The sequence below is a fragment of the Rhinatrema bivittatum genome, chromosome 2, assembly GCF_901001135.1.
Source record: "Rhinatrema bivittatum chromosome 2, aRhiBiv1.1, whole genome shotgun sequence".
NCBI lineage: Eukaryota > Metazoa > Chordata > Amphibia > Gymnophiona > Rhinatrematidae > Rhinatrema > Rhinatrema bivittatum.
In genome coordinates this window covers 245805820-245824504 of record NC_042616.1, presented here as the reverse complement: position 1 = coordinate 245824504, position 18685 = coordinate 245805820, and the positions used below count along the sequence as shown (strand labels likewise).

Sequence of the window (18685 nt, the reverse complement as noted above, 5' to 3'; positions counted from 1 at the left end):
GTCTCCGAAGAGATTATCCCCCAAGCATGGTAGATCAGAGAGATGATCCTGGACTTCTGGGCGAAGATCCGATGCTTTTAGCCATGCCCATCGTCGTGCAGCTATAGCTGATGCGGACAACCTTGCTGCTGTCTCAAAACAGTTGTAAGTGGCCCTGACTTCGTGTTTCCCCGAGTCAAGGCCTTTATGTACTAACGCTTGAAATGCCTCTTGGTATTGATCCGGTAAGGCCAGAGAAAGTTCCTGTACTTGCTTCCAAAGGTTTCTTTGGTATTGGTTCATGTACAGCTGGTAAGCTGTAATCTTCGATACCAGCATGGAACCCTGGAAAACTTTCCTGCCGAGGTTGTCCAACAACCTACTATCTTTTCCCGGCGGCACTGAAGCATGGGATTTCTGTCTCTTCGCCTTCTTTTGGGCGGACTCTACCACCACTGACTGGTGGGGCAGTTGTGGCCTTTGGAATCCCGGAGTTGGCTGCACTAAATAAGTGGCCTCAGCTCTCTTATTGATCGGGGAGACCGAACTTGGATGCTCCCAGATTCTTTGTTGAAGTTCCTGTAAGACTTCATGCACTGGGATTGCTAACATCTCCTTCGGTGGGTCTACGAACTGTAAGACTTCCAAAGTCTTCTGTCTTTGATCCACCTCTGTTTGTATAGGGAATGGGATGGTATCAGCCATTTCCCTAACAAAGTTCGTGAAGGAAAGATCCTCTGGTGGAGACTTCCTGTGATCCTCAGTTGGAGATGGCTCCGAGAATAAATCTTCTTCCGAAGAGTATTCTGAATGGGAATCATCAGATTCCTGCTGAGGCTTAGGATAAGGTGCTGATGGTCCTACAGGTGAATGTGGCCTAGGGGGCCTTGGCACCCCTGAAGGGCCTGGAAGTGGATCTTGCGGTGGTTGCCTTGTCAGGATTCCCAGTAGTGTGTCCAGTTTGTTGAAAACTGGGTGCAAAATGGGAACATCCTCCCGAGGAACCGGTGTTGGCATCGGCCTTCCTGGTGAGGGCACCGGCATGGGCATCGGCACCGAGGACGGAATCAGGGGAGGCGTACGAGGTAACGGTGAATCCACCGGGATTGGAATCGATGTCGGTTCCCGCGGCATCGTCGATGACCCCGGAATCGTTAGTGCAGAGATGGGCATCGATGGATGTGGAATCGGCATCGATGGCGGTCTTGCGTCTCGAAGAGCCTGTTGCACCGCTTGACGAATGAGTATGTCAAGTTCCACACGCACAGCTGGTGAAAACAGAGCAGCTGTGGAGGGAGGCGGTGTTGGCGATGACGATTCCTCCTCAGGGCCCTGAGGAGGTTCGGAACCCGGCACCGATATCGGTGGGGATCGCCCATCAGTAGGCCTTGGAGCCTCTGCTTCCGTCCGGGTTTTCTTAGCAGGGGAGGCCGTACCTGTGTTAGTGTCTCCGGACACCGACTCCCGCCGTCGTCGATGTCGATGGCGATGCTTCTCAGGCTGTTTGTCGCTTCCTGAAGTGGATGCCTTCGATGAAATCGACGGGGATGGAGTGGAAGCGTCCCCCGCAGCCGGAAGTTTCTTTTTTAATAGTAACTGCCGAACCGAGGCCGATGGCGAAGACTGGGCCGACGTAGACTGTCTTGGCAGCAGCTGGACTGAAAAGAGCTGCTCCATCCTTTCGGCCCTCAGTCGTCGACCTTTCGTGGTCATTTCAGCACAGGATGAACACGCTTGGATGTTGTGATCCTTGCCGAGGCAAAGAACACACTCACCATGCGGATCAGTAATAGACATTGTTCTATTACAATTCGGGCATTTTTTGAACCCGGAGGCCATGGCGCCGGACAGCCGTCGACGGCGAACCCGAATTTTATCGTTCCCAGCCGGGAATCGAAAGAGAAAAAAGTTACCAGCCGGTAACATGGGAAAAACCCCTCGATGGATAAAAATTTAATTGAAATTTTCCGATTTTTTGTGGAGATGAAATTTCACCTCAGACTCCAATCAAACCGCGAGGCTAACCGCTTCGCGGAAAAAAGAAGACTGAGGAGAGACCCCTGTGGCAGGGAATATCATAGCATGCTGGGCATGCTCAGTAGGCACTCCAGTGCCATTCAAAAGTTTCATAGAAACTTTGAGAGAAGTTTTCCGTACATAGGGCTCCATTATTGATGTCACCCATATGTGAGGACTAGCATCCTGCTTGTCCTGGGATAATATATTTCTACACTGCCTACTCTTAGTTAGATGTATTAAAACAGCTCCTTAGGAAAAGAATAGAAATACAAGAAAAGTTAGGATACTACCAAATAGAATTCATCATCACTTGGCATTGTGTGCACAAACAGCAGCTATTTCCAAGCCAAAGGAAAATTAAAGCCAAGACAACAGATGTAGGACAGTGGCTATTGTTCAAATCTTTGTTTCATGAGGAAGAGCATGCTTAAAAGTCCTGAGGCTTTTTAAAACAGATTGTCAAATATGCAATTATTCTGCAACTGCATAAATGTTCATGTCATTTGCACTCCCCACCTTCATGGGATGAATTACAGATTCCTCAAGTCTAATAAGTCAACACTGGAACACAGTGCTTGAAGACTTGCCTCATTACTAAAAGTGAAAGGATGTATATTACTATTCTAAAACTAATAGTTCAAACTGGGAAGGAAAAACATTTAATTTTAAATTATGAACTCTCCTCTTATCCACAGAATCTTTAATTCTATAAAAAATATAGCAACAGTTCTTGTATACCACTATAAAATTAACCTCTACAAGGTCTCGTCCTTTAAAAATTCCGTTCCAAAATGGTACATGCTTATTAGTGAAGGATCTGTACTTTCCTACACACAATGAAAAGACTGTTTAGTTCCATGCAAAGTTCTATTGTTCACAGAGCAGGCAAACATAAGAAAAGGACCAGATTAATAAAATTGATTAAAGTATTTGCAGCTGAAAAGATATGTATACATGACCTGTAAAACATTTAAAGACTACTAAATGGAACTGCAACTCCTACAGCATACATGACATTACAATAAGAACATAAGAAATTGCCATGCTGGGTCAGACCAAGGGTCCATCAAGCCCAGCATCCTGTTTCCAACAGAGGCCAAACCAGGCCACAAGAACCTGGCAATTACCCAAACACTAAGAAGATCCCATGCTACTGATGCAATTAATAGCAGTGGCTATTCCCTAAGTAAATTTGATTAATAGCCGTTAATGGACTTCTCCTCCAAGAACTTATCCAAACCTTTTTTGAACCCAGCTACACTAACCACATCCTCTGGTAACAAATTCCAGAGCTTTATTGTGCACTGAGTGAAAAATAATTTTCTCCGATTAGTCTTAAATGTGCTACTTGCTAACTTCATGGAATGCCCCCTAGTCTATTATTCGAAAGTGTAAACAACAGATTCACATCTACCCATTCAAGACCTCTCATGATCTTAAAGACCTCTATCATATCCCCCCCCCCCCCCTTCAGCCGTCTCTTCTCCAAGCTGAACAGCCCTACCCTCTTCAGCCTTTCCTCATAGGGGTTGCCCATCTCTGTATCTTCTCCATCGCAACTATATCTTTTTTGAGATGCGGCAACCAGAATTGTACACAGTATTCCAGGTGCGGTCTCACCATGAAGCGATATAGAGGCATTATGACATCTTCCGTTTTATTAACCATTCCCTTCCTAATAATTCCTAACATTGTTTGCTTTTTTGACTGCTGCAGCACACTGAGCAGACTATTTTAAATTATCCACTATGATGCCTAGATCTTTTTCCTGGGTGGTAACTCCTAATATGGAACTTAACATCTTGTAATTACAGCAAGGGTTATTTTTCCCTATATGCAACACCTTGCACTTGTCCACATTAAATTTCATCTGCCATTTGGATGCCCAATCTTCCAGTCTTGCAAGGTCCTCTCCTGTAATGTATCACAATCCGCTTGTGATTTAACTACTCTGAATAATTTTGTATCATACGCAAATTTGATAACCTCACTTATCGTATTCCTTTCCAGATCATATATATACACACATATATACACATATACATATATACACACACACACACACTAAAAGCACCGGTCCAAGTACAGATCCCTGAGGCACTCCACTGTTTACCCTTTTCCACTGAGAAAATTGACCATTTAATCCTACTCCGTTTCCTGTCTTTCCACCAGTTTGTAATCCACGAAAGGACATCGCCTCCCATCCCATGACTTTTTAGTTTTCGTAGAAGCCTCTCAAGAAGGACTTTGTCAAACGCCTTCTGAAAATCCAAATACACTACCATCTACCGGTTCACCTTTATCCACATGTTTATTAACCCCTTCAAAAAAATGAAGCAGATTTGTTAGGCAAGACTTCCCTTGGGTAAATCCATGTTGACTGTGTTCCATTAAATCATGTCTTTCTATATGCTCTATGATTTTGATCTTGAGAATAGTTTCCACTATCTTTCCCGGCACTGAAATCAGGCTCACTGGTCTATAGTTACCCGGGTCACCCCTGGAGCCTTTTTTTAAATATTGGGGTTACATTAGTCACCCTCCAGTCTTCAGGTACAATGGATGATTTTAATGATAGGTTACAAATTTTAACTAATGGATCAGAAATTTTTGAGTTCCTTCAGTACCCTAGGATGCATACCATCCGGTCCAGGTGATTTGCTACTCTTTAGTTTATCAATCTGGCCTACTACATCTTCCAGGTTCACAGTGATTTCGTTCAATTCGTCTGACTCATCACCCCTGAAAACCATTTCCGGAACTGGTATCTCCCCAACATCCTCATTAGTAAACACGGAAGCAAAGAATTCATTTAGTCTTTCTGCAATGGCCTTATCTTTCCTAAGAGCCCCTTTAACCCCTCTGTCATCTAATGATCCAACCGACTACCTAACAAGTTTCCTGCTTCGGATATATTTACAAAAGTTTTTATTATGAGTTTTTGCCTCTATGGCCAACTTCAATTCAAATTCTCTCTTCGCCTGTCTTATCAATGTTTTACACTTAACCTGACCGTGCTTATGTTTTATCCTATTTTCTTCAGATGGATCCTTCTTCCAATTTTTGAAGGATTTTTTTTGGCTAAAATAGCTTCTTTCACCTCACCTCAAGCCACTTAAACAAATCCACTGCTTAACTTCATCATTACTTAGTTTACAGAAAGAAAAGTTGGACTAACAAAAAAATGAAGTGTGTACTGACCTAAAGAAGAGCTGTACATGTATGTCGTGTCAGCCCTAGGCATATACAAAGAGAAACTTTACATCCATGTATGCACTCCTATCTTGTTGCTTATATGGGATTGAAAACTATTCTAGTCAGGTCATGTGATGCTTGATCTGCATCATTCAAAATCCTATTTTACAAATACACAAAAGTAAGCCTAAAGGAAGTTCTCGTGAAACCTGCTTCTCTACTTTCAGCTGTTTTTAACCCAACATGCCATTTCAGCTATTTTAAAATGTTAAGAAATGAAAATATGTGGATCTTAACCCATGACTGTGCAGATGTTTTGAGGTTTGGGGTTTGTTTTTTTTAATCCTTAATATTCCAATCCACCTACCTTTTTGTGGAGAAGTCTGTTAGCTAATTCAGTTTACTTATTGGTACTTCCTTCTCTCCCCAAATCTAAAAAGGAAGTAAGGAGCAAGCATCTATCAGGTGCTACCCAATAGAAGCAATAAAGAGGAAAATTAAGAAGAGTTCAACAAATCTGTTAAATCCACTTAAAATAGAAGATAAAGTCTGAAATTAGAAAGTACCAAGGGTATCTTTCCAAGAAAATAAGACCTGGAGCAAATTCATCAAGTATTTCCTGCTTGTGAGAGCAAAGGATTTTAAAAGAATGAATTGAAGTCATGTAACTTTATAAATAAACAGATTTGTTACCCAAAGAAATGTCAAATTATCACCACTAAGCAAGTTTTACAAAGGTAAAATTCTTTTGGAACATCAGCTCAATTGTGAAGTGTGGTTTGTGGAGTAAATGACTCTTGTCCCTAAGAGACCTCAGGCTGTTTTCCCCGTGTTCATAAGCAACCACCAGAAGCTGCATCTGTGTCAGCCATCTGCAGCATCTGGAATGACCCTTCTCCATTGCAAGGAGATGGATAGAAAGCTACAATTCAACTCTGTGAATAGGTAATGGAGACTGGTCATTGCAGCCATGCTCTTTGCGCAGATGCACATGGAGTAAAAATGTCAGTCTCTTCCCTGCAAGTCTTTTGAAGCACTCTTGTAGGCAGTCTTCTTTAATTATTTCCCACTTAAATTCTAATGGACTGCACTAACCACATTGCCATTTATACAGCATACAGATTTCTCAGTAATGTCCTCAAAGGCCACTAAATGTTGTCAAATTTAATAGCTCACTGAAGCCCAGGAAGCACAAGAAAACCCTGATGGGATCCAATTCAATGGACAGAGCTGTAGTGAGCTTATGGCCATAAGCACCACTGTCCTGGAGGTGCTGCACTACCAGCCCCTCCTTCATGCTGCTGTAATCCATGGCAGGAGCCAGCTGTGCAGGACAAGTGCTGCTGCACATTGCCCAGCCCTGCCCTCCTGAGATTTGGCTCTTCCCCCCACCAGACAATGCTTGATCATCTCCTCCCTCTTCCCCCCACCTTTTCCCTCCTGGTTAGCCAATTCTTTCCAACCATGCAAATGGCAAAGCATTCTGCATGATTTCCGAACCTCGGGGGCCAGCACTTTTGCTAATGATCTCGTGAGAGCACCAGCCTAAGTGCTGGCCTGCAAGTTTTGAATTTGCTCATGCTGCCTAAAGAGGTACAGGCATGCTGTGCAGCAGTGGGCCAGATCCCCACACAGGGCCAGCAGTAGGAGGGTCAAGCAAGGCAGCTGCCTAGGGCCTTTACAGAAGTGCACAGAATAGAGCCCGTTGCCACCTGATATCTTTGGGCTGAGCACACAGCCAAATATGGTGAGGTGAAGGGCTGGAGAGACTCAGACTGGGGTAGGGGGAGAGGGAAGGGAAGGCTGAGAAGAGGAAAGGATCCAGGAAGGCAGGGGGAAGGTGAAAGGAGAATAAAGAACACAGGATCCAAGAAGTATGCAGTACTGAAGGCCCTGGAGTAAAATTGCTACCAGGACATTTCAACCTGGTGGTTCAGGACAGTAGAGAATGTCCCATTCATAGCTGCAGGCTACTGGGTAGGAACTTGTACCTGTTAAAACTTCAAAGGGCAGCTGCAGTGTGGGTCTGCTTTCTCCTGCAATGATTGCTACTCTTTGGACAGAAAAAAAAAACAACTGCCAGTTATGGACTAGTGGTTGAGAAACACTGGGCTATAGGAGTTTGGGACCATGCTCTACTCTTATAGCATGGGAAGGGGTAGAACACCACAGTAGAAGCAGCTGCTGAGCAACAGGTAGAAGACTGCATGGGTGCAAAATCTGTGATCCTTATAAATGGCTTGAAGACCCTGACAGTGAGCAAACAAAGGTATTCATGGAAGCACAGAACAAAGTTACTGTGACCTTTCTGGAGGAGTGCCCTATCCAAGAATGAATGTGACTGGCAGTTACATTACTACCCCAAGTACAGCTGCCATTTTAAGAAGGGCATTGCTACAATTCTGGGTTGCAGAACCAGTGAGTGCTCTAAGTACAGGATTTCTTGAGCAGAAAAACCAGAGTGTTTCTGGACCCAAATAAGCTTTCAGAGGATAGCACTCTAGCCCTGCGAGGCTATACCTTCAATCTACTTCATGAAGATGGAGGATGATAGGCAGCTTCCGAATATGCTGGAAAGGGGACTGCATGTTCTGGGGACTGATCAAGTCTAAGATGATCTCATAAGCAGAGTATCCTGACCAGCCCAAATGGATTGGTGGCGTATCTGACAATAGAAGATATACGTTTTCTATCTATTTGGGAAGGGTGTGATTCAGTGAACAAGTTAATGAACCGTGATCCACAGCAGGAGGCAAACAGGATTCCAACAATTATTCTATTGCAGAAGTTGAACAATTTAATGTGGAGTGTAAGTACATCACTAATAAAGGAACCATATTCACTTTTACCAACCTTCATTCACCCAACTATTGACTAGTCAACATTGACCTCAGTGATCCAAATGAATCCAAGTGGAAAGTGCTTGTCCCCAAACATGAGAAAGATGTTCTAGAATGGGTGGCATGTATCAGGTCAAACTTTCTGGTTATGTGCTGCCTCCTCAATATGAAGAACATCCTTCAGCTGCATGATCACACCACTTGCAAGGCTCCTCAAACTGTTTCCATTGGATGTCAGCAGCATCGTGGGATACAGCAGCCAAAAGGAGGACTCTGAAATTATCAGTTTATGTAATTTTGTCTCCAGGTCCTACCTACCAGTTTGTCCTCCATCAAGATGTCACACAAAAAAAAAAAAAAAAAAAGTCCTTTGGTGTGCCATTGGGAGCTCCTATGGAAGAAGGATTGCTGCTGTCTCCTGGCCATCGATACCATGCTGAGTCCAAAAGACAGGAGAATTCCTTCAGAAGGAGGTTCAGCGGAGGTTTCATTGCCAGATGATGTTGATGCTTCAGCATGCCTGAAGGGATCCCCGACTGGATTAGCAGCAGTGAACTGAGAGAAAGCTATTTTCCAGTTGTAAAGAACATTGCTAGTTTAATATGTGATTATTTTGATGTTATTTATCATGTCTTTGGATTTTAATTTGCTTGTTTCATGTATAAATGTTAGATTTTATGATTTTGATCTTATAATCCACTGAGCATAATGGAAAGAAAAAAAAGAAAAGGAAGGGATTGATGGGTAGGGGAGGGAAGCGAGGATCCAGGAAGGTTGATGGATTTATTTTTTAAAAGGATTGTAGTCCTCTAATCAGAAAATCTTAGTGGATAATAAAACGCATAATCAGCAAATCGGCAAAATACAAATAGACAAAATATCTAAAGTAAAGAATAAACAAATTAAACATTACAAAAATTACAAAGGTAGAATCTGAACGATAAGTAAAGTAGCATAGAAACCCACAATAAATCTGCAATGAATTTACAAAAACAGAAAGCACAGTACATAGTGCCCAGATGATGCCAACTCCTAGCCCTCAGTGATCTGGGAAAGCTTGGGAGCAAAGATTGTTTTTGGAAGCAGCTCAAAACTTAAGATTATTCTCTGAGCTGATTGTCATGGGTAAGTTGTTCCATAAACTTGGACCTGCTATACCAAAAAGACTGGAAAAAAGGTTGAGGTGGGGGGCAACGGTAATAGGTACAGAAGCAAGGAATGGGCCATGGGGAGAGGGAGGAGACCTGTAATTAGGAATCCCCTTCCAAATTTCTGCCAGAGATCCCATTATGTCCACTCAATTAAGTATCTGAAAAAGAAGCAAGGGCATATGCGAGGAAGGCAAGAATGCTGGGGAATTCAGCTTTGGGGAGGGACTGCTAGGGTTTGCCCAGTTGAGGGTGTGGTGCGAAGGGAGAAAATCCTAGTCCACCTACAGGAGGGAAAAAGGAGAATATGGAGTCCATCCAAGGGAGGGTGGAGTAGTAAGGTGCTGGGTCTGTCCTAGGGATGGGTATAAGAAGAGGGAGAATACCAAAGCCTTTCCCCCACTTATCCACAAAAGTTTCGGAATGATCAGACCTCAATAGTTTCCTGGTATGTTTTTTGGGGTTTCCAGTACAATTTTGGTTAGCACATTTCTATTTCTAGTTTGTGGTCACCTATTCTGTTTTTGGTGGGCTCTGTGTTCTACATGTATAACTAAGTTGAGGATCATTTTGTTGTCCCAATAGGAAATGTAGAGGTGTTCTTGAGCCCGTAGTAATATTTGCAGTACTGCCTTTCATAGAGGTAAGGTTGCTGCCGTGTGAATTCTAGGTGTTGATGCTATTATGGAATAGCATGTTTGCTACAAAGTTTTCCAAGTGTGTTTTTGGCAGGATTGTGTGTATATTACAATGTGCCTGGTACCTGAAGGAGTTTGAGGTTAAGAGCTAGAACCTAGTTTCATATAATAAAAAACCTCACACTCCTATAATTAAATAGAATCTAACATCCTATAATTTAATAGAAGAGAAAAAGGCATGCTCACTAAAGCCGATAGTTTTTATCAGTGGAGGTATCAGGATACCGCTTACAGTTTAATCATCACAGGCCAAACACACTATTTTTTAACTTTTAAAATGGCTTTTACAGCATTCATATATTTCTACTGGTTTTAAAAAAAAAAAAGTTTTTGTAAATTCAAAAATTACTTATTCAAAATACCGTATTTTTCACTCCATAAGAAACTTTTTCCCCAAAAAATGGGGGGAAAATGTGGGTGCGTCTTATGGAGCGAATGTAGCGTCTCTCCCTCTCGCGTGCCGTCCCCCCCTGCCTCCTCCCAATCAGCATGGTTTGCGCAGGTGTTTCGTATTCTGCCGGCGGAACTTGCGCTCCCTGCGGTTCTGCTGTCCCTGGGGTGCATCTTGCTGCGAGTGTCGGCGCGGCGCAGGTCAGACATCAGCTGTTTCAACTGCGTGGGCTACGGAGACCCCTCCAGTTCAGATGGCTGGCATTTGACCTGCGCCATGCTGGCCTTCACAGTGGGATGCACCCCAGGAACAGCAGACCGGGAGGGAGCTGTTTGAACTGGAGGGGCCTCCGTAGCCCACACAGTTGAAACAGGTGATGACTGACCTGCGCCACGCCGATATTGCAGTGAGATGCACCCCGGAACTGGCGGGGAGCTCGGGCTCTGCCGGAGGACCTCACTTGCAGTCCGAAGTAAGAACTTCACTCCTTGTGGTTTGGATGTATTGGACGGCCATGGGGGTGGTATACTGCCTGGGATGGAGGACACATGACACAGACCAGCAAATAGAATTACTGCCTGTGCTGATTAAGTGGTTACCTGTTGAAATATTAGGAGCAATTGCTCTCCTAATCAATGTAATATAGCCCTATTTATTTTTGAACTTTGGAGCAGTCATGAAAGTTTAAAATAACTGGTGTGAGAGCTGTGTGTATGAGGGAGAGAGTGTGAGTGGGTGACTGTCTGTGGGTATGTGTATATATGAGGGAGAGTCAGTGAGTTGAGTGGGGGGGAGAACTAGTGAGTGTGAAAGATCCTATGTATGTATGTGAGGGACAGAAAACCAGTGAGTGTGAGTACCTGGATGGATGTTCTCTGAATGACCCAGAGTCCACATTCTCTTAAATGTGGACTCCGGGGCATTCCATTCCAGGTCAATCAGCTGTTGTGCTGCTTGTAACAAAGGGAAATGGCGAGAGGTCTGACGAAGACCCTCCAGCAGGGGGTTCGGTTTAGGTTCCCCCGAAGTACCTGGGCCTGGGATAGCGAGCTCCGTCAGACACTGGGTGACCAGGTCCGGGAGCTCGTCCTTTGTGAAGAAGCGTCTCATGGTTCGGTGAGGCTCTGTCCCCGGGAGGAGCTCCCCCTCTTCTAGGGGCTCAGCTTCCTCTTCAGAGATGTCAGTGTCCCCATAGTTGGGGCTTCTGGGTAGTGGAAGCCTGTGCCTGGGTCTTGAAGGGCCTGGGGTCTGAGGGTCCTCCGGCAGAGCATGTGGCTGACCAGCTGGAGGTTCAGTTTGCATTTGAACAAAGGCGTGAATCCCCTTGAACAACTCCATCCATGAGATCGACGCTGGATCCAAGCTGAGGGGCGCTGGTTCCCTGGGGGTCCCCGTCTGTGGGGAGGTCCCATTGGGATCTGCTAGGTCCGGGGTACTCCCCCAAGGAGCTAGTACACGGCCCTGTGTGGGACTGGCCCTGAACTGGATCTCCCAGGGCCTCCTCACACTGCGTGCACAGGGCGTCGGCCTCCTCACTTTGTGCAGTTCTGATGTGGCATGCTAGGCAGAGGCCTTGAGCCTTTATCCCTGTTTCTGATGGTGCCATGGCTGTCGGCACGTAAACTCTTATGCGCTCCGGTACGCTTAAGATGAGTGTGCAAGTTTGGACGCACAGCTGCGCGCACGCCATAGATATGCGCCCAGCTCTGGATGTGCAACTTATGCGCACAAGGTTTTATGTGCATGTAAATCTTATGTGCACAAGTGCTTTGAGCACCTAGCTCAGTTTTGTGCGCTCGGGCTGAACGGCGAGGCGAATAGGGCCAAGATGGAGACGGCGAGCACGCAGGCAATATGGCGACCTCCTCGGAGGGTCTCCACATGGGTAGACCCTTAGAAATAGCCGGGGCCTGGCCCTGCTAGGGCGGATCAACATGGTGGCACTGGTCCCGGCCGGTGACCTGTGCTCTTCCTCTATCCTCGGAGACCGGATTCAAGTAGAAGATTTCTACCTTACCTGGTCTTCGGTGCTTCCCGGTTTCATCCCGGGTGGTCTCCGGCTGTGGGGGGAGAGGGCAAATACCTTCACCGCCGCGCTCAAGGGTGCACCCGCTGCCTCTCAGTCGCGCCCGAGGATCGGGGGCTAGGTCCTCGCCGCGATTCGGCTGCTGGACCGAGGCTTACCTCCGAGGGACCACGGAAATCACCTCTGGAATCTCAACTGGGGGAGGGACCCAAGGGTATCACTGCAGGAGAGCGGGGCTCGTCTTCAGGTAGGTTTCTTCTTTAAAATTTGGTTTTCTTCTTTGAATTTGGTTCTAACGCTGTGAGAGCGTGCAGATAGTCCCTAACAGCTATGGAGACGGAAAATACTGAAGAGCTGCACTTCCTGCAGGGGTATATGTACCAGGGGCTGACGTCAGATAGAAATCTGATCCGTCTCCAACTGCTAGCAGGAGTACACTATACCCATTGGTCCTGAGTCCATCTGCTACACACTAGGAAAGCAGTTTTTACTGCTTTTCTGTGCACTTCCCCGGCACCGGCAGAAATTAATGCCAGCCATTGGGCAGGCATTACTTTCTGTATCGCGCGGGAATAACTAATAGGGCCATCAACATGCATTTGGGGGCGCTATTAGTTTCGGGGGGGGGGGTTTGGATGCGCGTTTTTGACTTGCTATTACCCCTTACTGAATAAGGGGTAAAGCTAGCGTGTCGAAAATGCGCGTCCAAATGTGGGTTAACATCGGCCTGTTGAACACTGAAGTTGAACACTCCAAATCCATGCACATGTATGGTTTGTCCTCAATTGTAACTTCTCATATGTTGCCCAAATTCAAGAGGAAGCAGATTCCCATGTACTAAGGAATAAGTGATACTGCCACAATACAAAATGCACCTTTGATCACATCAAATACTAAAACTTTTTTTATTTTTATATAAAATGAATTCTGATTATGGTGCTCAAACTATCTGCTTTAGGTCAAGTGAGATTAATAATTGCTTTTTCAATCTCAAATACCATCCAAAGTATAAGTACTACAAATTCTGTGAAGGGCCAGAATAGTATTTTAAGGTAAAGCGCACACAGAATAGTCTTGCAAGGTGAGAAAAAGATCTCATGTCTATTCTGGATTTTACCCAATAGAAAAAAAAATTGCCAATAGTAAAAATGTTGACTTTTCTCTTCAATAGAAAAAAAAACACAAAAAACTTTCAATGTAGAAAACTATAATAGACATACAAAAAAAATTAAAAAAGGAGGGTATTTTTATCAGATTTGTTCAATATTCAACACCAGGTGTCATACTGTATCTGCTTTGCATGCCTCTTGTTAGAATCATGAAACCCCTGGTTTCTGAAAAGGTATTACAATCTTGACATCAGGAATTGGGGGTTTCATTTTCTGAAACTCAATACAGCAATTTTTTCAAGCAGATACAAGTCATCTTTAGTAATGTCTCCGCGTGAAAATTTAAATTTTTAATGAGATTTTTCTCAAAGGTCTGCATTTATGACAAACATGTCTCCTCTATCTGATTAATGTGTTGTGTCATGGTGCAACTGGGACATTAGGTCACAAATTCTGGTGTTGCCTATGTATTTTGGAATTTTAGGGGAAGATAGTAACTTACATTTATCAAGTAGTGACAGGTGTACGGATACCACTGTGAGCGGAGACTATTCTACAATTTTGCTAGCTGAAGATCCACCCTCATCGACAAGATGAAAGAATATGCTGCACCAGGCTTGTTCATTTGAAAAATATGCAGAAAAGACACAGATTTTCAAGAAAGTGTTTTGCAGGTGTGGGATATATATAATACATACACACATACATACATACACACACACACCTATAGTCCTTATCCCATAGCATGTGTAGTTTGATTCTGAATGATTTCTAGATGTTTACTCTTTGGATTATACTCAGAGTATTTCTGTATATGGAGGCAGATTTATACTTGTTTGTTCTATCTCTGGGGGGGGGGGGGGGAAGAGAGCAAATGGTGGATATTTGAATATTAAAAAATTAAGATGTTTTTCACCTGGTATGGCTGGAAACAGCAAGAACAGCTACAGGTGGGTTATAATGCATTTTCTTCTTTGCAATTAAAGAAGAAGATTAACAGATATACCAAAAAATCCACAACAGTAAAGAGCTGAACACACTAAGCATTCAGAGAGATAATCATATAATCGCCTAATCTAGCACACAGTGGCTGCCATGATTTAGGCGTTTATATGATTATCACTCTCTAAATGCCTAGTGTGTTCAGCTCTTTACTATTGTGGATATTTTGTTTATCTGTTATAAAAACGTTTCTTTTCAATTATGCCCTACAGTTTCCATTTTAGAAGGAAAATACACCAATAGAGACAGAGATGAAATTATATATGGCACCTTAATTCCAAAATACTACATAATTAATTGATAACAGCAGAAATGCTAACACTAGCAAAGAATAAGGAATAGCAGTCAGTGGATGCTACCCAGAACTGTCACTCCAGAACCTATTCCAAATCCTGCCACACAAGTTTCAAGAATACCTAGACCAGATGTACAGAATACTGATCTTATATCCTTTGCCAGAGGTCTGCTTTTCACCAATATATTACATACAGCAAAATATTTGCAAAACTTTGCACACATATAAAGCACTTCTATACTATTCCAACTCACTTTCAAAAAACAAAAACAAAAACACTAGCATTTACACTCTTCCCTCCTCAATGATAGCCTAGTCAGATTTATGGATATAAGATCGGAATCATTGATTTCGCCTCTGTTCTGTGAAAACTCATCTATTCAATTTGTGACTTGCCTTTCTAAGTACTGAAGGCAAAGTACAAAAATATAAACAAAAAATACACTGAGAAAAAGTCAGATAAAAAGCATAATTCGATAAAAAGTTTAAGACAAAATATCCAACATTTAGTATCACTAAAATTAAAACAAAAAGCTTAACATAAAACAGGATGACCAAACTACCAACAGAATGAGAAAAAAGGTTAAAAAAAATACATTTGCAATATAAATACTATTCTACCCAGCTGGAAAAAAAATGATCATTACAACTGCTCATGACAGAAAAAATAATGAAAAGAGTGGATCAATCTCCAAAAGCCTGAATAAAAAGTACTTATTGCTTAGCACTTGAGCTAAGAGGCTAACTTGGATCACTTTTTTCTGTGATTGCTCAAGGAAAATGAAGTGTTTAGCCTAGGCTGTGTTTTCCCTGTCTTACAACTTCAGTAGATATTTGATGATATGGATGGGTGGGAATATAAAGTACAGCTTGTGCTGACCCATTCAGGTGCCTTGTTAAAACATGGCATATTCAGGTTTTTATATCCATCAAGAATAGCAGGATTCAGGCAAACCTGGAAGTCCGATCTGAGAAACACCCATTTTCAAAGTGACTTTCAGTCCAGTAATGAAGCTTAAAAGAAAAAAAAAAAAACCTGTACACATTACCCAAATAAATCCCAACTGTGTAAACAGTAAGTAAAAGTATTTACACAGCCACTGATTACAGCTAGCAAACAAATGGCCAGTCCACAGACAAGTGTTTCTTCATCTTCTAGTGTCATATGAACTAGGGCTTTTTCTTGTTGATTCAAGCTTTCACTTTCAGGGACCTTCCAACGTGCTATATATATATATATATATATATATATATATATATATATATATATATATATATATATATATTAGTATTTAGCTTATTTCTGTTGCTAGAGAAGCATGTGAAATGAAATAGTCATTATGCAGAATAACTTTTTCCCGGTTGCCAAAAGCTAAATTGGCCGCCGAGGGAAAAGTGAAGTGAAATCCAGGTTGTCTAGCTCACTCACAACCAGGCACCGGGGAGAGGAAGAGGGAGGGCTACATACCTCCAAAGAGGTGCGGCGAGAGGTGCGAAGGCAGGGAGCCGATGAGGAGGCGGGGCGCCCCTCCGGTGCCGGACCGCTCCCTGCCACCCTCCTCGGGCGTGCTGCTGCTGGAGTCCTGCGAGCTGAGCGTGCCGCTACCCGTCGGGATACTGAAGGAAGACTGGTTCAGGGAGTGGGCCCGGGCCCCCCCGGCGATGCCGCTCGCTCCTCCCCCCACGGATCTGCTTCTCGAGCCCAAGGAGTGAGGCTGCGGCTGGGCGCTTTCCGCGGCGCCCGTCGCCGTGCCTTCAGCCTGCTGCTGCTGGTGGTGGTGGGGGGCGGCACCGGGTGCGTAAGAGGTGTAGCGGACCGCCACCGCCGCCGAAGAGGTGGTACCGGGGCCGGGCCCCCTGCCGACCCTGCCGCTGGTCCCGGTCCCGCCGTTGCTGCTGCTGCCGCTGGCCACTACCTCGGAGCCAGAGCAAGTCCTGGCACGAGCGTCCGCGGCCGGGTTGCCGCCAGTGCTCTGTTTAGCGCCCATCCTGAGCTGCTGCTCCTCCTCCCGCCCCTCGCGGTGGGGCACATGCACCGGGACAGCGACACCCGACCGGAGGAAAACAAACCAAAAAAAAAAAAAAAAAAAGACCGACCTTCTTCCTGTCTTCACCCCCGCTCCCCGACGACAGAGACCGTCCGCCTCACCCGCACCAACAACTGCACGGCCGCAGCGCCGGGGAGACCGCTCATGGCGCAGGAGGAGACCAGGGGGTGGGGGGGAGAGAAGGACCGGTGTAAGGGACGAACAAGAAGCTAAAAATAAAAATAACAGCGAGTCCCTCTGCCAGAAACAATCACGAGGGTGAAGAAAGTGTTCAAAAGAAAACAGACCCGAAAGAAAAAAAAAACCAACTTTCCAATACAGGAAGTCAGTGGCCGGTGCCAGAGTAGCTGGAGGTTATCCGGTGCCAGGTGGCTGTCTCGCGCTTCCCCTTTTCTCCCTCCGCGGGGGGGGGGGGGGACGACAAGCGTGGAAGCAGCCGGCAAAACTCTCCGATTCCTCAGTGTGGGGGGGGGGGGGGGAGAGGCCGGCGGCGCCGCTGCTGCTGCTATTGTTCTCCCCCGCTGTCGGCTGTTGCCCGCAAGCCGCTCCAGTCGCACGCCCCTCTTTGCTTATGCTGCCACCTCCACCGCCGTTGCTGTCGTCGTCGTTGTGACAGGTCCGCGGCCCCCTCCGCCATAATCAGCGACAAGAGGGCCGCCCTCCAGGCGCCCCGCGCACCGCCAGTGCCGACACAACAAACCCGCCACTCCACTACAGCTCAGCCGCCGACCGTACCACTGCCTGCAATGCACAGACGGGCGGGAGGGGAGGCAGGAGCGAGGGAGAAGGAGGGACACTGATAACCAGGGCAGAGTAGAAGGATTAAGTGAGACTCATGGTTATTACTCCCTTTTCGTTCACTCTTCCCTCCCCCTTTTTCTCCCATCACTAAGGTACGGCCCGCCTCTCTGACGTAAATGTGATGACATTCGTATCACTCCCCCCCCCCCCCCCCTCACCTCCACCAACAAGGTACAATCCGCGACTGATAAACGTGACCGCCACGCGGCTCTCTTGTGGCGCGCTCACACAGCGAAGCGCGCGCAGGCCTTTTGCTCCGCTAACCCCTTACCCTTGTCCTTAAAGATAGGCCATGCCCAGTCCGAGTCAACGCCTGCTGTAATTGGCCGGAACCCCGTGAGGGGGCACAGGTACCTGTAGCTCTAAACGGTAGGGAAAACATTGTAGTGAGCAGAGAGCTGGTGCAGTCCTGTTGAGGTCGGGCACACTGTAGAAATGCCCTTTGTATTGTAACAGATAGCTGAGTATATATAGGTAAAGATGTGTGATTACAACTTTCCACCACTACCTCACACACACACACACAAAAGAAGTGAAACAAAATAATAGCAATTAAAACAGTTTTACAGAAGTGACGAATCCATTCTCTCAAGGAAGGCACAAATACTCCAAAAGGTAAAGCGGGGGATGATCTCAGTAGGATTAGAGACGTATTAGATACAGCACAGGGCCTTAGAAAAATAGATATTTATTAGGTGTTTTTGATGATAGGATGTGGTAGCACAGGAGTAGGCAACTTAAGACTTCTGCTGCAAACCGGTCCGGTTTTCAGACCGTCCACAATGAATATGCATGAGAGAGATTTGCATGCACTGCCTCCATTATATGCAAATATTTCATTGCATATTCATTGTAGAGATCCTGAAATTCAGACCTGTTTGCACCATTTGAGGACCAAGGTTGTCAACCCTGGTGGTAGCACATAACACCAGTTATTTACGCTCTTTTCTTTGGTGCATGCTCTTTACTTACACTCCTAAATTGACTGATTGCTCGGAGACACCATATTAGCAAAAGATCAATCAACAGAGTCCAGATGAACACTGGAGACCTTGGGGAAGGCAACCCAAATAAGCATGCATGCCATGGCAGATCTAGAGAACCCTCACAATGTTTTCCCTCCCTTCCTCAGCC

The 18685-nt window shown here is 45.2% G+C and overlaps 1 protein-coding gene across 2 annotated transcripts in view; it reads right to left on the bottom strand.

The window, feature by feature from the left end:
• The window catches only part of ZNRF2 (zinc and ring finger 2), a 188212-nt gene extending 170572 nt beyond the window's left edge, over positions 1-17640 (bottom strand). The window contains exon 1 of one of the 2 annotated variants that reach the window (XR_003854562.1): positions 16171-17640. Coding sequence is in view for 1 of the 2 variants with exons in the window: in XM_029589363.1 (XP_029445223.1) it covers positions 16171-16690 (520 nt within the window). In the remaining variant the exon portion in view is untranslated. The remainder of the gene's footprint in view (positions 1-16170) is intronic. The other variant, XM_029589363.1, reaches the window with a different exon arrangement.
• Positions 17641-18685: the final 1045 nt, after the last annotated feature.